Here is a 22,544-nt window from a genome sequence, read left to right on the forward strand (position 1 = left end):
ATTTTTTTTCCATGTGCACCCAGCGTCTGACCATAACACATAACTTAATGTCTGATACTTTGACCAGTAATCAGAGGCACTCCTAAAATACATTTCCAGTCATTGCTCAGCCATTTGTGATCTTTATCTTTATACAACAAACATAAACTATGTCTTTTAGGATGTCTGGTGGCAAAGCAATCACAACGCATTTCAACGTATTTTAATGGTTGGTTGAGATGAAGCTAACTCATGATGAAGCTGGAGTCATCTACTAAACAACTGAGATAATGAGATGCTGCTTCCAACATCATTTTTAATAACAGCTGGGTAACTTTATCTGCTAGGGAAAATCCTGGTACATGACTGAATTACACAACTTGCATTATACAATACTCCAGTAAAGATCATGTATTCCACCAGTGGTTCTGGTTCTGATGAGGTATCTACTGCTAACTGCTGTGTAATACATCTTTAAAACACTCTTCACAATTCTGACTGTAATTGTATTACAGATGCAACTTTCAGTCTATGGGTGCAAGCTGACTAAATTTAATTTCAACTGATTGTTCTGAAGGCCTGGAAAGAGTAAAAAGGAAAAAGGCAAGAAAAAAAATCTTAAGTCTACTTCTACTTCCTCTGCTCTGTACAGAAGACTGAGCTTGAAGTACGTGTGAGGACCATTAAAGTAGAATCCACTGGAAAGTGTCAATGCTTAGATATAGGACTGAGACACCTTTTCCTCCCCCCAGTCTCACAGCCCTTTTTCCATCTCCCCTGTTTCCTTCTCTGTATTTTTGTTCTTTGCTGCTGATGAAATTTCTTGCCTGTTGTGATGTCTTTGAGTAAATGTGCTCCGGCTGTCTTAACCAAGTCAGTCTTGGAATAGCAATATTTGATCTCAGAGGAATTAACCTGATTTAAATGCGCACATGCACACAAGCATGCCTTTTTAAGGGCCCCTATATAAAACATGCCCCCAGAAAAACCTTATACAACATTATATTTGGACTAAGCTTGTAACCTTTTATATATCTTAGGTAGTATCTATCTGTTTATCTATGAAACTAAGCTGTTCTTTTTTCTTTCTCACAGCTGTTATAAAGCATACTATCAACTTAAAATTTGTAAAAATACAGTGGCCTACTTAATTTGGGAGCTGTATCTAATACTAACAGAATGCGGTGGTGGAAAACAGTCCTTTGTTGAAAACATGTAGGTTACTGTGTTCACTATGCTATTGAAGTAACATGTGATCAATTTGTTCTCAAGCCTTTGAAGTTAAATTTGTTTTTTGAGTGGCACTGACAATGAGAGCAAAGATTCTTTCATTTCGGCCTGATTAGGCGTAAAAGCGCAAACTATCTATTTCTCATCAGACAGGGAGTAAAAAGCAGCCTTCTGTGATCTTCAGCTGTTGTGCAGTATTATGACACTTACTCAGTGTGCCCTCTAGTGATTGTGCAATTAGAGTTCAATAGTTTTCCCCCCACAGCACACTGACAGACCATCACGACTGTTCAGGAAATAAGAAAAACAGCTCTATTTTTAGCTTGACGGCAAACACATTTTTGGCGATATCCAAGAACCTTTAAAGGAGCTTTGTGTTTCATATACCCAAGAGATCTGGGGATTTGCTCAAGGCACAAAGAAACCATGTAATCCCTCAACTGAAGTGAAGGCAGCAAAGATATTACAGTTTAGAGCCACAGTGGTACATTGTCCTGGTGATGGTGACACAGACTGGTTATGCAGCTCACTGAACAATGAATCTTTCAGACGTGACGACAAATATATTGCATAAATTTATCTATAGGCACCCTGCTGGTTCAGCTGGTTTCAAATGAGGCCTAATGTCATTCATCTCCTCCTGTTTCTCCTGCCTATCTCCACTCTTAACTACACAGCAGCTTTTAAGTATTGCACTTCCATAAAGATAGTAGACTCACAAAAGACAAAACAGAAAAACATACTCAAAATCAACGCAGCGGGAGCAGAGATATCATGACTTTTGGTCTCTAATATGGCTATGCTCCAAAAGCACAGAATTATACATTCCCCATATTGCATCTTAGAGACATAACCTCCAAACTCCTACTTTGTGATGCAGGGGTTCTGTTACAAATATGCAGCTTCAAGGTGTCCAGGTGATACCTTTCACCTGGCTGAAACAGATTCCATCTCCATTTCCTCTCAGCTTTCCTACTACCCTATTACTCCTTAATAAAGGCAAAATGCCCTAAAAATTAAAATTGTATTCTCCTAGTGCAAGTATAGATAATCCTGATGACATCACCAGGGTTATTTCATCTTTTCAGGCGTTGGAAAGATCCCTCCACACACAGAAGATTTTTACTCTACGAGGAGTAGCAAACCGATGCATACCGCACTTAAGCAAAAGCAACAAATATATTTCGAAAAACACATCTTTACAGACAGAATGGTTGAGAAATAAGAAGTACTGAGCAATGAATTTCAAGCCAAGTCAAATCAGTTTTATTTATATTGCCCCCAATCACAATGTGTTTTGCATTAATTCTTCATTCATATTTATGTATGTAGATGTTTTAAAACTGCTTTGAGTCATAAATGCTGCAAAATAATAAATTTAAAATCGTACACATATACTAAGTGAAAAAGTTATGGATAAAAAAAAAAAAAAAAAAAAATCACTGCCCACCACACACACACATACACACAGTAGCCATTTAGTAAAGAAATTAGGCCAAAGTGATTTGTTATGTTTAATCCCGATAAGCACCTCAGAAACAGACACACACACATATGTAAACACCTCCCTTTCCAGATGAGTGTTTTCCTCCTACTCTGCCCTCAGCATATTCATCATATGAACTTCTCACTTGGAGCCTCTCTCTTTTACCATTTGTCTTACCTGCCACAGAAAGGTCGATAAGCCCCAGAAAGTGCATCAGTTTGAGGGAGCTGCAGACCACCAGGAGGATGCCCACAGTCTGCAGCCCCTCCACCTCCCACTTTTCTTGGAAGAACAGATGCATCCTTTCACCTTTCCTCTCCTCCTCTGTTTCTGTCAACACAAATCTTTCTTTTGCCCCAGGGCAACCACGTTCCCCCCCTGCAGCTCCAACCAGGAAGGCACCGTCTTCGTCTCTTCAGTCTTTCCTCTCAGTCTCCTTCTATATGCCGGTATTTGGCCATCCTAACTCCGCAAGACTCCCCGCCCGCTTTCTTCACTGAAGGTATATTGTTATTCTCCTCGTTTCTTCATCGAGAATGGTAAGTGCGTGGCAGCAAGACTGTCGACTTGCTGCTCCACCCCCGCCGCCTCGGAGGCTGTCAAAGGTTGTTTAAGTTCCAGGTGAAGTTCGGACAATACATGTGTGTCCTGGCAGGTTGGCGGCAATTGTTTTCTGACTCTCTCTGATTTTCCAGCTACTGACTCTCAAGCTGTCTCTACACTCTGCCTGTCCTCCCTCTCCCTCTTTTTCTCGCCTTAACTCTGTCACTCTCCTCCTGCTGTGTCCCTCCCCATGTTTAATTGGGTCAGTGATGGGACTGAGTGAAGAGAGGAAAGAGGAGGGATAGAGGAAAGGGAAGGAGGGAAAAGGACGGGGGAATACTACCTGTAGGTTAGGAGAGGATGGGGAGGTATAAGGAAGAAAGATGAGGAGAATGAATTGGGAGATGAGAGAGGATGACAGATGAGGAAAAGAGGGGTATGGAATGATTAGGGGGGCAGGAAATAATGGCAACCAGGGGTACAGCAAGGACCGAATCCAAAAACAAATGATTAAAACAAAAAGAGGTGGCAGGGAGAACATGAAGGACAAAATTAGGAGATGAAGATGCAGAAAAAGACTAACAGGGAGGAGGGAGGCTGTGACGACAGAGAGGCGAAGCATCTGACCCAGCGGCTACTGTGGACAAACTCACAGATGTGGCAATGTCCCCTGAGTGTAAAGCAGACATGCACACACAAACACGCAGCCTGGAGGTGAAATCTGGCTATAACATGTATTGCATATGCAATGGGGAATATTTCAGTCGAGATGGGATGTACTGATGTCACATCTGGTACACTGACACAGACAGACACAATCTCTAAAGAATAGGAATGGAAAAACTAAAAAGACTAAATAAAAGGTAAACTGAATAAATAAACATTGATAAACTGATTGGTATTCAGTGCTGGGCTGAAGTACTGGAATCATATATAACAACAAATACACTGTTGAAAACTCCCCTCCAGAATGACAAATGTGTTTTCTAATTTGATGGCCTTACCAGCAGAATGGCATTATTTTTTCTGTGCCTCCCCAACAGTCACAAATCCTTGAGACAAAACTAAAACTGAAACTAAAAACTCTAGTCTGGTTGTTCTTGGTCTTGATTATGGTGGTGGTGATGGAGGGGCACAAGGAGACCATGCCAACTCCACACAGAATCAGAATCAGAATCAGAATCAGAATTCCTTTATTAATCCCTGGAGGGAAATTCTTGTTTCTACAGACAATTGCACATGCAGTATTCCCGACCAAGAAAGGAGAAAAGTGCAGAGTATATAAATAGGATAATAAAAGGTTAACAAAAACTAAAATCTCAAGTACAGTAGTATTTACAAAAACTGTATTCAAAAAATTTTTTAAGAAAATTTAAAAATACAGGTATGTACAATGTGTAAAAGTAGCCAATATGTACATTGTATAAACAGTGAGTGTGTCCGTCACAGTGCTGAGTTTAACAGTTTGATGGCGACAGGCAGGAATGATTTCCTGTGTCGCTCTGTGGTGCATCGTGGCAGTATGAGTCTGTTGCTGAACGAGCTCCTGTAGCCGATCAGCACATTGTGGAGAGGGTGAGAGGGAAAGTCCAGTATAGTTCTTATTTTGGACAACATCCTCCTCTCAGACACCACTGTCAGAGAGTCCAGTTCCTCTCCCACAACATGGCTGGCCTTCTTGATGATTCTATTGAGTCTGTTAGTGTCCCTCACCCTCAGGCAGCTGCCCCAGCAGGCAACGGCATATGTGATGGCACTGGACACCACCGACTCGTAGAACATCCTCAGCATCGTCCTGCAGATGTTGAAGGACCTCAGCCGCCTCAGAAAGTAGAGGCGTCTCTGGCCCTTTCTGTAGACCATGTCCACGTTCTTGCACCAGTCCAGTTTGTGGTCTAAGTACACCCCCAGGTATTTGTACTCCTCCACCACCTCCACAGTGTCCCCTTTGATGTTGATAGGGGTCACTGGAGCCTTAGTCCTCCTCAGGTCCACCACCAGTTCCTTGGTCTTTGTCACATTGAGCTGTAGGTGGTTTTTCCCGCTCCATGTGACAAAGTTGTCCACTACCGTCCTGTACTCTCTCTCATCCCCCCCAGTAATACACCCAACCACTGCAGAGTCATCAGAAAATTTCTGAAGATGGCAGGACTCTGTGCAGTGCGTAAAGTCTGTGGTGTAAATAGTGAAGAGGAAGGGAGAGAGGACAGTCCCCTGTGGAGCCCCGGTGTTGCTGATCACTTCATCTGACAGGCAGCACTTCAGGCGTACGTACTGCGGTCTGCCCGTCAGATAGTCTGCGATCCAGGACACCAGTGGGGCATCCACCTGCATCGCTGTCAGCTTCTCAGCCAGCAGAGCCGGCCTGATGGTGTCAAACGCACTCGAGAAATCGAAGAATGTGATTCTCACAGTGCTTGCCGGCTTGTCTAGGTGAGTGTAGACTCTGTTCAGCAGGTAGATGATGGCGTCGTCCACTCCAAGGCGGGGCTGGTAGGCGAACTGAAGGGGATCCTGAAGTGGTTGGACCATGGGCCGGAGCTGTTCCAGGACGAGTCTTTCCAGGGTCTTCATGATGTGTGACGTCAGGGCCACAGGCCTGTAGTCCTTGGGGTCGCTGGGACGCGGCGTCTTCGGGACAGGAACGAGGTCCCAGACCGGGATTCAAACCACCTTGCAGCCCACCAATAGTGACATTGTGTCAGAAATGTTCATAAACAATGTTCAGGCGAGTCACAGTCTCTTGTTTTGTTAAGCCATCCAACCACTCTGACCTATATATCTGCCCAGATGGTTTGTGGTTTTGTGAATTTTGGAAGGATGGTGTCTTGAATTAAAATTAGGAGTAAAAAAGTTGGAGTAGCACATCTTTAAATAAGAAAAGTGGAAAATGACACCCATCTTCAAAGTCCTCCATCACTTTCATCCACCGCTCAATGTTCAATAATGTTCTGTTATCAAAAAGTGGAAGTAGATGCTGTACAAGAAGCTAAGGGGGGAGAGAGGGGGAATATTTCACCCATAGCACTTTAAAAGTATCATGTTGTCTTTCAGATCGTATATTGTAAATACGTGCGCGTTTCTGTCTGTGCTGGCAAGCAGCTCAGCTACAACGCCAGAAAATGGTAAAACGAAGCTGAAGGAGACAAGGAAGCTTACAGAGGGCTTGATCTGTCTCTCGTGTGATTAATGATTCTCAAGATTTAAAATGAGCCACTGAGCCTCAGGGAACACAGGTCTTAGAGCAGCCTTGTGAGACTGAACAATCTACACTTAATCAGACGCAGACTTGTGAACTTTGGTGTACAAAATGGCAACAATCAGTGATTTTGCAGCCGCAGGCAGAGTTCACATTCAAAGTCAGACACTGGGCCTGTGGCCGTTCAAAGTGAACAACGATCAATCACTGTCATTTAATGTGATAAAGTCAACTGTGGCAGTCAAGAGCCCTGAGTATAATATGGGAGATCCAGAGGGGCTTGTAACAGCACTGAAAGATCAGAAGTTATCACAAATGAGCCTGTATAATCATGCAAATTGAGATGACTACAGAGAACATAATTGAGAAAATGATCATTAAACAAATAAATTAAATGAATTGCTTTACAAATGGCTATCTATAGAGACGTCTATTAGACATAAAACATCTTATCACCCTGTATTTTGCATGCTCATATGGACATGATTAGCTAAACAGGTTACATAATTTCTGAAATGCAGTGACATATTCAGGCCAGTAAATTCTCAAACGCAGTCTGCAGTCAGAGAGTCAAATCAAGGATCAAAGTGTGAGAGATTAAGGCTGGTCGTGTCTGTCTGTCATTATCTATTATATAAAGCATTAGGATATCTGTCATATGCCGAGACAGAAACGTAAGATCAATATATTGCAAATAAACAAAAAAAGGCTTGTGATTCCAGGAATATTGTAAGGCACTGACCTTCGACCTCGTTAGGGTTGTTGCGGTTGCGGTTCTAATAATGGTAACATAAATTTTAGTTGCGCTGATTGTAACCGTGTGTGCATTGATTTGGTGACTTGCGATGGCGATGTCTAGATGTCTCTAATACTGTAAAAGTACAGTGGGCTAAATTCGTTCAAGAAGAGAATTTACTGGATGTCTAGATCACACAGAAGTTCCGTTTCATTTCAGTGGCTATATGTAAGCATGAATTTAAGAGCTGCTTTAAACTGAAATACGGTCATGCTGTTGAAATAAAAATAATGTAATCTAGATGTCTAAACAAGAGTCTCTGCAAGAATGAACTTCTGCAGTTCAGACATCATGACTAAAAATCAACCAAATTTACACATCATTTGACTCACTGATCACCACATTGGAAGGCAGTAGGAAGCTTCTTTTGATATAAAAGTTAAACATACTTAAAAGTAAATATACCTCCATCATACACAATTATCCATCATACACAATTATATCTGTAAATATGCAGTTCTCCAAATGACATCTGTCACTTCAGTGTTAAAAAAGATGATTATAAAATATAATCCCTAATAATCATCATAATCATCGTCTAGATGTGTGTGGTGGTGTCTGGTGGTGTATGTACAGAAACCCTGCCCTCTGCCTGTATTTTCTTATTATTTTTGGCATGTTCGGGATATTTCTGGGAGTCTGCAATTCCGAAGAAAGACAATTGATTTTTGAGTTTCATTCCCAGGTTATCAAATGCCAACATTTCAGATTTGTCAACTGGGAAATCAGATTCAACAATCAACTTCCTTACTCCTGAACTGCTTAATGGTGCGTTCACAAACAGCAACTAACAACTGCTGCATATTATGACTTTAATCAGATATGAGCTCTATGCAGTGTCTGACAGAGCAAAAATGCTGCTCCATTTGCATTCGCAGTGGTGAGCGCACAAAACAACTTCCAGAAAAGTTCGTCAGATGTTGCTTCTTCGAACTCTTCGACCTCTACTCATCACCTCAAAATGTCTAGTAAGGGTAGTGAGGTTCCTTCAGGGCAAGAAATCACAGATGAACCACAGTAGCTTATTTCAGCCTAAACTGTTTATACAATATACACAAGGAAAAGATGTCTGCAATTAACACATCCCAAGAGATGTTCCTGTCTTAATGTGACGGACATTCTAATGCCTGAAGGCTAATCTATTGCAGATGTTGACGTCCTTTCAACAGACATGCATGCACACACATGCACACACACACACACACTCAAATTGGAAAGAAATATAACATTAATCAGTCTTAGTTGATTAGTCTCTGTGAGGCATATTTTGCCTGAAGCCAGACACAGAGTAATTGAAATACCTCCATATTTAGACATCTACCTGGGCAATTATTCCTCTCAAAACTGATTAAAATGTCTAAGAGAAGAGGGTGTGTGTGTGTGTGTGTGTGTGTGAGTGTGTGTGTGAATACGTGCAGCGAAGGAGACACACAGAGGAGGTCATTGACAAATGGTGCTCAAAATTGGCTCGTGTGTTTCCAATTAGATAAGTGAAAGCAGAGATCCATTTGCATAGATCATTAGCTTTTGAGGATATTTTTACTACTGCAATGTGGAACAAAAACAGATTCATTCTACTGAGGCTGAGTAATTTCAGTACAAACTACACAGAACGGCTAATGAACGGTTTTCTTTAGAAAGTGCACACAGTCAGGTGAGACAGGTTTCCTCTTTTGAGGAAACAAGGCATAACAAATCAGTTCTGTCTACAGGAACAACACCTATAGTGAAAGCGAGAAAAATAACTAAATTTTTCAGGAATATTCAGCATGGCAATGTTTCTTGTTTGTGTACATGATAGTTGATGGAGATGAAGTTTAGGTAGCAAACATTTTAAGTGAATTGGAAACACTGAAACATAATTATGAATTCACAGCCATTTCTAAAATTGCTACAAATTGTTCTTGCATATTTGAAATTCAAGCATGAAGACAATAAAAAATAATAAATAAATAACATTTTTGTGTTATTTGCAATTAAAAAAAAAAAACAAATCAAATGAATCATGCTGACCCGAAACAGAGCATCACTGGCGTTTTTTTGTAATTATAAATTATTAAAGATTAGCCGTGTCTTTCTTTTTCTCAGCAACTAAATAACATATGTGAAACATTTCCCAGAAATTTGACATGGAAAAGCGGTTCTCAACACTCAGCGTGACAAAAAATATTCTTTTTTCTTCTTATTCTTCATTTACATATTTATTTACTTTGCCAGACAAACACCAAGGCTCAAACACTAAACTAAAATCCTCTGACATTCCCACACTTAGTGCAGTAATTAAATTTTGCACCTGAAGAGGGCAGTGCGATCTAAAACATTTGGTTAGAAATCCCATATTCAACAGTGCTGCTCACCACTTGTCTATTCTCTCTTTCTCTTTGCTATTGTCCTTCATTTAAATTCCACTCCAGAGACCAGACTAACTGTAGGAGGCTAATGAGGGATCACAAACCATTAACAGTTTCACACACACGTTCACACAATACTGAGACACATAGTAATATTCATGTTTGCTCTTATGCTTTTCAGTTGAAACTATGCAGACAAAACAGCATTAAAGCTGTCACACTTTGAATCTTCTTTTCTGGCACTCAACTGCATTTAAGCTTTTTAAATCCATCCTGTGTTTTGGAGTGGTGTAAAGCAGTCAATTTTAATTGGGTTTGCATTGCTCACAACTGTCCTCTAAACTTATTTCCATCAGATCATAAACACTCTGCTCTGCTGTTTCCTGCCAGGAGCCAAGTCAGGTAAACATCCTGAATGGGTCGATAACGCTGAAAGAAACCTTTCTAGCAGCTAACAGGGTTTGAATCTCGGCTCTCTGAAGGTTTTGTTTCATCTGCTGAAAGATTTGTTTCTAAAAAGACCACTACAACAAATCTTAGGGTAAATTACTGTCATACCAATTATATTACAGAACAATCTAACATCATTTTCCAGCCAAACAAAACATTACTATATTGGAACAAAAGATGGTGAACACATTGAATGAAGAGTAAAACTCAACCAGCTGGCAGCAGTGCAGGAAAAGTTATGCTAAACATTTACTGGGATCAAGCCATGAATGAAGAACAAATTGGCAGCTAAATCAATGGCAGAGTGACAGCAGCCTCTAGCCTTCCTTTGTTGTTGTAAAACTGGGAGAATAATAGCCAATGTCTGCCCAACATAAATGTTTTACCCTGGTGAGTCCTGCTGCAAGGCTTGCGTGCCCTTGTTAATACTACATGCGTCTGTTTTGTGTGTAAGAGAAAGAGAAAGGAAGAGAAGGAGAGAGAAGAGGAGAATATAGATTTAAAGTGAGAGACCTTTTGTTAGCCAGCAGCACAAAGCCAGCAATCAGTCTGTACTTTTCTCACATTCTCATTCACCTTCTTTAGTGAATGGCTGGCAACTTCAGTGTCTAGTTTAACGAATTTCAATTTAGAAAACTTAAACAACAGTGTGACAAAAAAGACAACTGTTTGTTTGTGACTACTGTGTCTATGGGTCTGCACAGTTACAATGTGCACACAATACTGTATTTTGAGTTTATTTTATTTACTATTCTAAGGAAACTAAGAGAGCTTGTGATACGTAGCAAACGCTACTCGTACCCCAGCTGAAACTGTGTGTTACTATGGTAATACAAGACAAGATAAGCTAACATCAGTAGATACCACTGCAACATAATACATGCTGATATACTGAAGAAACTGGGCTTCTTAACAGTACATAATCCCTTCGAGTTACACTACTTGCAGCCTAAATGGTTTTAAAACTATCATACCTAAAAATACACACTGTATGCTTTGTGTTGGAATGTTGGTTCTCTCATTTGATGACAGCTATGGCAGAATATTTCATGTCTTATGTCTGCGAAATGCTGGACTATCTTAGACAGAATATGAAATGTGACATTAAAAATTGCTGAAACATTTAAGGATTGAGCTGCATACGGGAAAAGGTCTTCAGATGCAAGGCTAAGCTGTATTAATGCCAATCTTCCAAATTCCACTAAGTTAGCCAGGGATATTTTCAAGGACATGTCTGCAGTGTGTGTGTGTGTGTGTGTGTGTGAATTCATTAATTTATACTCAATGTTATCATCTTTCTACAGACGTGTGTCAGAAGAAGAGCAGCGCAGCGTCAACAACTTCTGTTCTTTTATCCACAGAGCACCTGCTATACAAATACAGCTCACACACACACACACACAGACACACACACACATATAATCAAATTGACGGAAGGAGAGTCAGAGGAAAAAAGAAGACAGACAACAAACAAAAGTAGGGAGGAGGGAGATAAATAGGGAAAGGGGAAAGAGTTAGAGAGGGATGGCAGGGGATGGAGAGAGTTGTGTATTAAATATCCCCTGTCTGATCATCCTGTGTCACAGGTTCTCATCTTCTAGCTGGCTTGCCATCAGAGGGGCAGAGCAAGAGAAAGCCTCAGACAAGGACAACAAGGACAGTCTCCTCCACACTCGCTGCACTTTTATTATTGTTTATACAGTAAAGTTTGCCATAACCAGGATACTTGCTGTCCAAACTGCTGATAGAAGCAACAGAATCAATGTACCTGCCCTTGTTTCAGCTTTCCCAAACAGAGTAGAAACATGACTCCTCGGCTGGTAACTGAAAACCTCGAGCAATACATTTCTGTAAAAATCCTGGTTCATAATAATCATAATCCTCACCACCACCAAGATTCAGATGACATTTGGATTGCACTATAAGATACCATGAGATCTGAGCGTTAATGTCCTCAGACCCCTGCAGAGTGTGAGCAATGCAGCTCACTCTAAATGTGCTGCAAAACACACACACACACACACACACACACACACACACACACATGCACAGTGCATTGGCCATTAGTATGCCTATCTACTGAAGGACAATTACAATGAGTGTGTGTGTGTGTGTGTGTGTGCTTGGACAAAAATGGATCTTCTGCTGACCACTACGCAATTTACCTGCACTTATCCCGTCCTTCATACTTTCTCTGTGTGTGCATCACACACAAAAGCACACAGATACACACTGTCTGGATTGTAGCAAAATAACCTCTTAAGCAAGAAAAATGAATTTCTGAGCGTTATTGCATTGCACTGTGTATTGTAAAAGGGTAAGGATGTTCCTTCATGGTGATGCTTTAACTATAGTGTTTGCCATACACACACATACACACAGTTGTGTTTCCATCACTTCTGGGGACATTACATAGACTTACATTTATTTTCTGGAAACTTATCCACCACCTAACCATAACAATAAACATTACTCCAGGACTTTAAACCAAATGATCTTTATATTGTTTCTCAACCGTGTGCCACCTGAATGAAAAGAATCATAAGCTTACATTAAATTTCCAGGGAACTGATCTGAATCAAACAGAAAGAGCAAACTAAAACATTGCTGAAGTAAAGAATTAGATTCTGCAGGCTAGTTTGACATATGGCTCACATCCCATAAGAGCTGATATGAAGGCAAGGAGAGACATAACAGCATCAAAGGCCTTTCAGAAGTGATGAAACAGCACTGGAATTTGTCCCTGGCACCCAAGACATCATCAAGCCCAGTGCCAGTCCAATTTATACTAAAATCATAGGCTGAAAAAGACTGTGGTGCATATGGCAAGATGCCATAATTTAATATTAGGGAGTGAGGAGTAGCACAGCTCAATGCAGCACACTCACCACACCTTAAGCTTCTAGGTAGTATCTTTAGTAAGTTAAAATCAATTAAAAAGAGAAAAGTGGAAAGTGTTGTTAGGACCACATCTAAGCCACGTTGTCATTCATCTCAGGCCAGAACTTCTCATTGCACAACTTTTCGATTTCAACCTCATACACCTCTAAGGAAATTGCTCGAGCCATTAGCCATTAGCTTTAAATCTATCAGAACCTTAGAAACTTCCAGACAAGAGTGCACCTCTCGCATACTTTATGCATCCTCTTTACAGACATGCAGAGCTTTCTCTTTTTCTCCATTTTTCCCTTTCTGAGGAGAACCTGCAAGTATGCGTGCCTTTAATCAGCGGAAGGTCAGCAACACAGCTCATTAAAGTAATGGAAGTCTCAGTTTCTTCATTTTATTTGTCTCATTGTGTCTCGCCAGAAAATGACTCAGTATGAATCTGGTGAGATGAGTCTGGCAAGAGGGAGAAGAAAGAGCATTTTGAAGACAATTAATATCTTAGGTTTTTTTTTTTTTTTTTTTTTTTGTCTTGCCAAGCTGAACTTCCATTGGTGGAAACACACACATTTGTAAACGTTTTCAGTTTTCTCTTATTTTTGTCATGTCAAAATAAAGGGGAAAAGAGCTCTGCGAAAATGCAGACAATCAGTGAGTGACTACCAACTGCTGTCAAGTCAACTCACGTCAGCAGATCGATACCTTGGGAGAGAAGCAAATGAATGATACACCACCACATAAGCAGCCAACACAAGACTCTAAAGGTCAAGCAGAATGAAGGAGTCTATGTCTAATAGAAGAGTGAAGTGACGGATTAGTATAGTGGAGGGACACATTACAAATGAGTGAGAATGAATGTCAGTCAATTAAATGACAGTTTTGCACAAGAACACATGGTCAAAACAAACACACGCTTGAGGAGATATATGCATATCAAGTGTGCATCACTTCCAAGCCTTCCAATGAGCACATGATTCTGCAGATAGCCTGAGTAATACAGTTGTTCTGCCATCTGGACTATGTTCCTCCATTAAAGAGAAAATTCATTAGCTTAAGTACTCAAGGGGGAGTTGGCACGCACACACACACACAGACACACACACACACACACACACACACACACGCACTCTCTATTACATCTGCCATTTTTCATAAAGAATAGTTGAAATATGCTAAAGAATGATGCTCAGAGTATAATGAGAGTACAAATGGAGCTTCCAGTGTGTGTGTGTGTGTTTGTTTGTGCATACATGCATGTGTATGGAGAGCACCAGTTTGCCAAAGCGAGCTTTTTGGAGATGACGGGGCTGTTGGCACACCTTCACTACTGGGTGCAGTCCAGCAGATGCAATAGGGATGGAGATTGTCTCTTATATTGCAGCATCCAGAAGAATCTGCCAGAGCAAATTCTTAAACTATACAGTGTTTTTAATTCACAAAACAGCATGTTTGTTCTGCACATAGTGACTCAAAATGAGAGTACAAGAGCAGATTCAAGTCATGAGGAGAAAACTTGACACTGTTGCCTTGTGCCCACAGTGTGCAGGACAATCTGCAAAATGAGCAGAGGGAAAACAACACAATGGAGATGAAAATTCCATCTTACCTGTTGTCACTAAGAGAGAAGAGATAAGCGAGTGTGAACAAGGTATTGTAGATTGGACTTGGGGCGGACAAAATACAGGTTATCCAGATAAGACAGGCCAAACAAGGCCTTGGTGTGTGATGACAGCTCCTGAGGGTGAGTCAGAGTGGGACAAGGACCTTTTCAATGAACTCCTCACTTACTGGCAGGTGCAATTTGAAGTGATGTAAAAGTATCATTCAATAAATATTTCATTTTGCTGGAGGGTAATAATTAAACATGACATATGTGAATTGACCTTCTAATTGACAGTATTGTTGACTACTGATTTACCACAAATTAATGACTATGCTCTTGTACTTTTACAGGGTACTGATGTGACAGACTTTAAGTAAAGCACTTTTGCACTGACTTATGTTTGTCAATTCACTCTGGGCCTTCTCAGCCACAAAGCATGTTGACCTATGATCTGCAGCAAAGAGAGGACCACGTTGTCTCTCCTGACACAGCTCCACACAAAGGCTATAGGCTAATGCGTGTACTGAGTGTAAGACTGACATTCCCTTAGTGAGATGAGTGCCTCTACACAGCACTCAGACCCACTCTGTCCATAGTGTTATCGATTAAAGGGTAAAAGCACACACCCCAGGGGCAAGGGGAGGCCTCACACACAGCTAAAGTTACTGTGTGTGTGTGAGAGAGAGATTGAGACAGAGAGAGAGAGAGAGAGAGAGAGAGAGAGAGAGAGAGAGAGAGAGAGAGAGAGAGATTGAGAGATTGAGACAGAGAGAGAGAGAGAGAGAGAGAGAGAGAGAGACAGAGAGAGAGAGAGAGAGAGAGAGAGTATGTTGCATAGCCACAGTTGCACTGGTAACCCAAACCCTGACAGGACTGCAGCCCATTCAGGACCAGAGGGAATGGGCACTGCAGATGAAAGTACCAGCTCATGCACCACCTTTAAAATCAGTGAACTTGATTTTTACTGTACCACAACTGTCCCATTATTAAACCAACCAATCTCGGAGAAAAACCATTACCTTCCCCTCCAACAGGCTCAAACATCCCAAACTGCTCCAGGACTTTGATGAAGAGGCCCATGACCACCAGCACAGCAATCATCTCCAAGCCATCCAGACTCAACATCTTGTGAGACCGCCGTCTGTCATCGCCCAGCGCTGCTCCACCGAGCCAGGTTGGGTAGGGCTGGGCCGAGTCCGGCCAATAAAGCAAAACCTGTAAAACTGCACAACTTTAACCCAGCTAAGTCGTCCTCCGGCTACTTACTCACTTTTATCCACTTCGATGCAATATAATACTCTAACCTGATAAGAAAAAGTCAACCCCTCTCATCCCATGTAGGATGTAGCCATATTGCTGGAGCTACAGGCTGCAACACAAAGCTACAAACTGTCACAACACCTGGGCTAAAGTTTGAGGTTTTAATTCTCCTTTCCTTGCTCTCTCTTTCTTCTCCCAGGCTCCCGTCGAGGGATGGAAACTTGGGATGAGCTGCGCCTGCTAGTCCTTTGGCAGTGGTTGTCAGGAAGCGAGTGTTGTGAGGGGGAGAGAGGGAGTGACTGAGGGAGACGCAGCAGATAAAGAGAGGGGGAGAGGATGAGTGGGAGATGGCATAGAAAATGAGAGAGAGAGAGAGAGAGGGAGAAACCTAACTGACAGAGGGGGGGAGAGAGAGAAAGTAGGCTGGATACACACACAAACACACACATAGTGATACAGAGATTTTTGGGGTGGGGGGGTTGAGGTATGCCCTCTCTTTTCAGTGACATTACCTCCACTGATTTGCCTAATGTGGTTTCCTTGGTAACTAGAAGACAGCGTTTACAGCCTAATTTAACTAATGGAAAGAAAATATATTTATGTTCATCTGAATTCAAGTCCCATCTCATACAAGTGTTTTCACTGTATGGAAATTGTTGTATCAGTTTTCCAACCCGCATGCCTCACAGTCAACTCCTTTTCTCATTAACTTTTCAAACGAAAAAGTGCAAAAGATTTTTGACTTTGGTCCAGGAAATGGCATATTTTGGAGTAAACATCAAAGATAAGAACGGAAGTAAGAGCTATATGCAATAACTTTACAGACATTGATGCTGGTGTTATTGTGGCTCAGCTGTCAAATGTGACTTAATGCATGCAGTAAAAGCAGGAAACATATCCTACTCAGGTAGCATTGTGTATCATACTGAATATAAATTTTATTGAGAGCACTGCAAAAGTAGTTTACATGAAAGCAATTTTGTGTTACAGTTGTATTGCATTCTGACTTTCATTACAGTAATTCAGTCTGAACCGAGTCATAAAATTGAGTTTTTTGATGTGCAGTCGTTGTCATCTCTTTGTTGAAAGACAAGACAAAAATTGTTCAGTGTTGACCAGATGTGATGATTGTCTTTATAGAGTTTTCTATATTTTCCATCACATAGTGACATTATTATTATTATTATTTTCTATATAAATAATAACCTAATACCAGCAAAAGATAATTCTAGATGTGTTTTAAGATGTGTAAAAATAGTCTTTTTTTTTGTGTCTCAAAAAATTCTGTCATCTACCCCTTCCTCATTTAAAATTTCAGAATCTATGAATATTTATGTTATTTTTCATTGCCACATTTTAATTCTTGGAAACAACATTTCTTCTGTGCTTCACTGAAAAGTCAGTTCTCACAGTGCACTGGAGGCTTCAAGTTTACTCATTAAACTTTCAGAGGCTGGATGTTTGGCCAGAACTCGTAGGCTTGTAAGCTCTGACTTCACATTGGATTTTCAGAAGGCACAGACAAACTTTCCACTTTCAGTGGTTAATGAGAAAAGAGCCTTCTAGTGTCAAACTCTGCAAATATATCATTCTACACAGGGAAGCTCAAACATTTAACTGTTGGAACAGTAAGAAAAATACATTTTTGAGCAGAGGGGGACTTTAATATTGTCAGCCAGTCATCAGGTGAAGTTGGGATACTTAAATTATCGACAAGAATCAGCGCAGGCCGCTGCTCTTAGCCACCATCTGATGTTCTGCCCCTCCCAGCATGACTCCCAGTGAGAGTATCGCTTTGCCTTATGCTACAAAAATAACAGAAACGGGAAAAGGTATGATGTTCCCCCTTTGAATTATTCCTCCGCTTTCTGCCTGTTTTTCTGGAGAAAGAAAAGGCAGAGAGAGGCAAGACAAGCAGGTGTTTGGCGAACGTGCTGCGTCTGCATCCACTTCTGCTGTTGGTCATGTTTGTTGACATTCCTGCTCCTGGATTTTCAGCTGGGCTATACACCAGCATGCCTCATTACGGAGACGTCTGTCACATAAACAGCATCACCGAGGACCGTGTGGGTCACCCTAATGTCTACTCACACAGATCCACACACGGGCACACACAGATGCACACACACAAGTCAGACAAGGTGACAGGAAACCTAATCTTATGTGATGTCACTGTGCTCATATGTGGCGTGAAGGTAAACAAACACTGCGCCACAGCAGACCCATTTCTCCTCACTCTATGGCAGTAATGTATACTGACTGTATTGAAGCTGAGCTCCAATTGCAGACATAGCAAATGTAAACAGAGAAATATTGAACCACACACACCCACAAAAGAGACAGAGGGAGGGGTGGGGGGAGGACAAAAAGAGAAATCTGAGCTTGACTTGTTGGTTAAAAATGATTTCTCTGCCCACTTATTTATGGAATAGTTGTCATTCAAGGGGAGAGACTGAGGGAGAGAAGGTAAGAAGAAGCCAGACGGGTTGTTGCATGAGACACAGTGGCAGGGGAGAGTAATGAGAAGTAAGAGAAGACAGACAGAAACAGAACATGAAGGAACAAAGGAAGGACAAACTGAAGGGCCTGAGTGAGTAAGGTCAGATCCATCTGTGTGGCTATCTGCAAAGCACAGAGGGAAGAGGCATCTATTCTTTATTACCCTCCAGCATCTCTCCCCTCCTGGAGGATTTTTCACCTCATTCTGGCTGTCACAACAGAAAATTGGACCTGCAGATGTGTCCTCTAGTCTTTTGCTGTTCTCCTTTACTTTCTCCTCTGCTCTTCATCAAATTTACACAAACAAAAAGCACATATTTACACTAATATTCAGGGTCAAGGTTGGCGTGACTAATTCTATATGACACAAGGACAAATATCAGTAAAGTTCAAAACTCAGTGCAACAGGTCTGTTCACGGTCTCACTCTGATTCTCTTCTGACGAATTCTCTTTTTATAGGTACCACTAATGAGCTATCAACAACGACAAAAGCTAATTTTCAATTTTTTACTCTTGTGTGATCTAAAAATTAAATTCATTTATGAAATGTATTATATAAAAAAGCTAAAATAAAAATATTTTCATATTGATATCTGGTTCATATCTGAGCAAAGCATATTAATGACTGAATGTTATCTCTGACAAGATGAACATCTTTTTTGCTTAAGTTACCAAAAGTAACTTAGAGATTCACTTTCTTCTGCAGCATAGAAAAAAGTGGAACTACAGTCAAGTCCAGCTATGACAAAATGCCAAGGTAAAGAGCAAAATATTACAAATAATGAGGAGGAGCGTGCTTTTTCAAAAGTAGCAAATAATTTTCACACAGTCCCTTAAATACGATGTGCCTGAAGTGGCTCGCTTGATTTGTGCCCTGCTGAGACATATCAGACTAATGAAGTCCTTCAAAAGCAACACATCTTTCCACACACAAACTTGGGCTCTGCCTTTTGTCTCAGATATGACCTATAATATAAGACAGTCAGAGTCACTCAGCTCTAAATACAAAACACAAATTACCCAGCTTCCTCTCTCTTTCCCTTCAGGCTCCCATTGATTTTTCCAAATTTCTTCTGCTGCTAAATATACTGTAAGAGATGCTTTGAGACATGAGCACCGAAGGGAAACTATAGTCAACTGATAGACGCTAAACTGTGGAGAGTGTTGCTCACATTTGTGCTGATGGATTCAGAGGTTTTTATGACAAATTGAAGTGAATATTTTACGGCTCATATCTTCGGCACTTGTTTGTACATGTCAATCATAAGGCTGCAGGGGAATGTCATTGATGTATCGGCGATCTGAAATTTGAGCTTCATCAGATCGTGACTTGAAGCAGTAGAGAAATAATTTCCAACAGACTTCAGGCCTGCAGCTTGGGTATCTTGCAGCACACAAAAACATGTTTCCCACAGTGGTGAAGGTTGAAACTAAACACAACAGTTAAGCTGCCATGAGTGCATCTCGCTTTATCGATTCTTGCATGTTACAATCTCTAATCTACAGAATGTGCTAATTGGAGAACATGACTATCGATCTCAGCTTTAAAGACCTGACTGGCCGTGCTTAGGAGAGAGTAACTCACGAATACACAGACAAAAAAAAAAATCACAGGCACACAAGGCAAATGCTTTCTGAAAACCAAGATGAACTAGTTTTGACTACTAAGATCACGTTCACTCTCCAGTTGTCACAGGTCATAACTGAACGTGACGCTATGGCTTCATGTGAGGGCTCAAATGAACGTACAGAATAAGTGTGACATCAATAACAAAGTGCATGTCTCGCCAAACATGTCTTTAGTATCCATGTATGTCACACTGTGAGCTGAGCCACAGGGACGATCAATACATATATAATACAACACAACAGAGGAGACGGTTGGACTGGAAAACTGAAGGAGGTGGTATTTTTTAAAATCCTGACTAAGCTAGAGTGGGACATCTAGTGGGCACAAGGGGCAAAGATCAGACACCATATCGGACACTGTATACTGTAAATATATAAATGATTTGAAAAGGGGAAACAATGAAACATTCATTCTGCATTCATTCATTTGAATGGGATTTGGCCTGGACTATTTGCTTGCACCCTGCATACAGACTCATGGACACTTTTCCTCCACGCAAGTTCATGAACAACCATACAAACTCCAAGACAATATCTAACTACTAACAACCCAACACCTTCCGTTAATGCACTGATGCTTTGCTTTGGCTCCAGTAACTTATTTTACACTCAGATATACAGCTTCTTCACTGATAGATCTACTTTTGTCAAGTCAGTGTCTTGAAAATGTAAAAAAAAAAAAATCCACTCACCTTTACTCCTAAACAACCAGTAATACAGTGGGAATATGGACATGAGGATAAGTGCATAAAGACCCCCATTGCTCTCTTCAGAGCCGCTCTGGACGACCAGATCAGACTTATGAAACGACATACCCAACACAGGTGAGGGATCACAATCACCACTCAGCATGTGTGTGTTAGAGGAACACTAATGTCAGAGATAATCAGTGGACCAGCTGTGTTTCCCCTCCCTCTGTGGGCGTAACCATACACATAACAGTTTGTGCTTGTACTACTCGAGTATTTCCATGTTCTGCTACTGTATACCGCTACTTCTCTACAGATCAGTGGAAAATATTGGACTTTTTAACCCCACAACATCTTTGTGGTGCCTGTAGCTTCTAGTTATTTTGCAAAATAATAAATAGAATGCATGAAAATATTAATTCATTATCTAATGATTAAAAATATGATCAACAAATACCTAATGATGCATTAAACTGAATAAAGACTTAACTGATCCCTTGGTAAAATTCACAAGCCACCTGGCAGCCCCACCTTTACCAGCTGCAACATTAAAGTATTGCATATAGTATATGCTTACAGATATATATACCTATAGTAAAAGTACATCCAACAATAACTATAATTCAATAGAAATATATATTGTTCTAAATTATAAAAATTAATAAATTATTCTATGTAATAAGTACTTTTATTTTTATACTTTTTATGCTGATACTTCTGAACTTTTACTTAAGTAAACTGCTGAATGCAGCACTTTTACTTGTAACAGAGTATTTCTGCGCCATCGTATTACTACCTTTGCTTCTTCCACCGCTGATATACACCCATACACATGAAAAACACATCATCAGGCACCACCTGTTTTGATAAGGCATTTGAGTTTTCCCCTCATGATCTCGCTGCTATTGTGCTTGACAAAAAATGGTGCCTATTTTCAGACAGTCTGAATGAGGCCCTTTATGTCATTCATTTATGTAGTCTGTGACCTGACAGTATGTCTCTTAAATTAGTGATGTTGCACTGGTTTCTGTTATGCTCACGACAAGACACAATACATGTGGAACAGTGACAGGGGTGGGCCTGCACAGCATACAAACAACATGTGCAGCTACAGTAAACAGCAACACAGCTGTTTTAAAGATACAGGGATAAGATCGTAGGAAAGTTCCAATTTTTGAGTCTGAAAGAACACACAAAAGTACAAAAACAGTCCTGTATGCAAGGTTTGAAATAAACAATATATTATTTATACCACAAATCAAATGCAGAGTGAGTGAACTTTGAATTTCACAGTGCCAGCGAGCAGGTGCTGGATGGCTAGAAACCTACTGGGAGAGAAGAAAGAGAATGGGAAAGAGGGCTGTGTCGGGTCTGACAGACTGCAAGAGAGGAAAGAGAATTACAAAATAATACAGTAGTCTGAACTGTAAAATATATATAAAAGTTGAGGATGCATGAGGAAAAGTCAAGGCTGCAGAGAGGAATCACAATATAGAAAAACAGTGTGTGAAAGTCACCTTTCCCGTGCAGAGACACACTCACCAGAGTCACTGGGCATTCAGTGAAAGAAGTGCAACTTCAATCAGCTTCCACTTGAGGTCAGTGTAGATTAAAGTATTTACATATAATTTAAAGACATACACACTTCTCTCATTCAGACTTTTATGTGCAGGATATCCTCTGAACGATGGTTCTATGAAGCTTTTTTTTTCCCCACGACTTTCAAATGTTCTTTGCATATCCACTAAACTGATAACATCACAGAGCAGTTTTGAGTTGGCGCCAAGCCTCAGCATCATCTCATCAGCAGCAAATCCTTGGCTGAACCTTTAAGAGCAGCATATATAGCCTGGCATGTGGCTGGCTGCTCTGGTGCTTGGCAAGATGGAGTAATAAGTGAAGCGTTACAGGTTCAATCCACGTCACAGGTAAAAGACCTTGAG

The 22,544-nt window shown here is 40.7% G+C and overlaps 1 protein-coding gene across 3 annotated transcripts in view; it reads right to left on the reverse strand.

The window, feature by feature from the left end:
• LOC124065556 (Kv channel-interacting protein 2) overlaps positions 1-22,544 on the reverse strand; it is an 81,342-nt gene that overhangs the window by 6,118 nt on the left and 52,680 nt on the right. Inside the window, exon 1 of one of the 3 annotated variants that reach the window (XM_046401004.1) lies at positions 20,605-20,780. The exons of 1 other annotated variant lie outside the window; for it this stretch is intronic. In XM_046401004.1, the coding sequence (XP_046256960.1) occupies positions 20,605-20,764 (160 nt within the window). In that variant the 5' untranslated portion in view covers positions 20,765-20,780. Of the gene's footprint in view, positions 1-20,604; positions 20,781-22,544 lie in introns of those variants that run through there. One more of the 3 variants, XM_046401006.1, reaches the window with a different exon arrangement.

Source organism: Scatophagus argus, chromosome 10 (genome assembly GCF_020382885.2).
Source record: "Scatophagus argus isolate fScaArg1 chromosome 10, fScaArg1.pri, whole genome shotgun sequence".
Lineage (NCBI taxonomy): Eukaryota > Metazoa > Chordata > Actinopteri > Scatophagidae > Scatophagus > Scatophagus argus.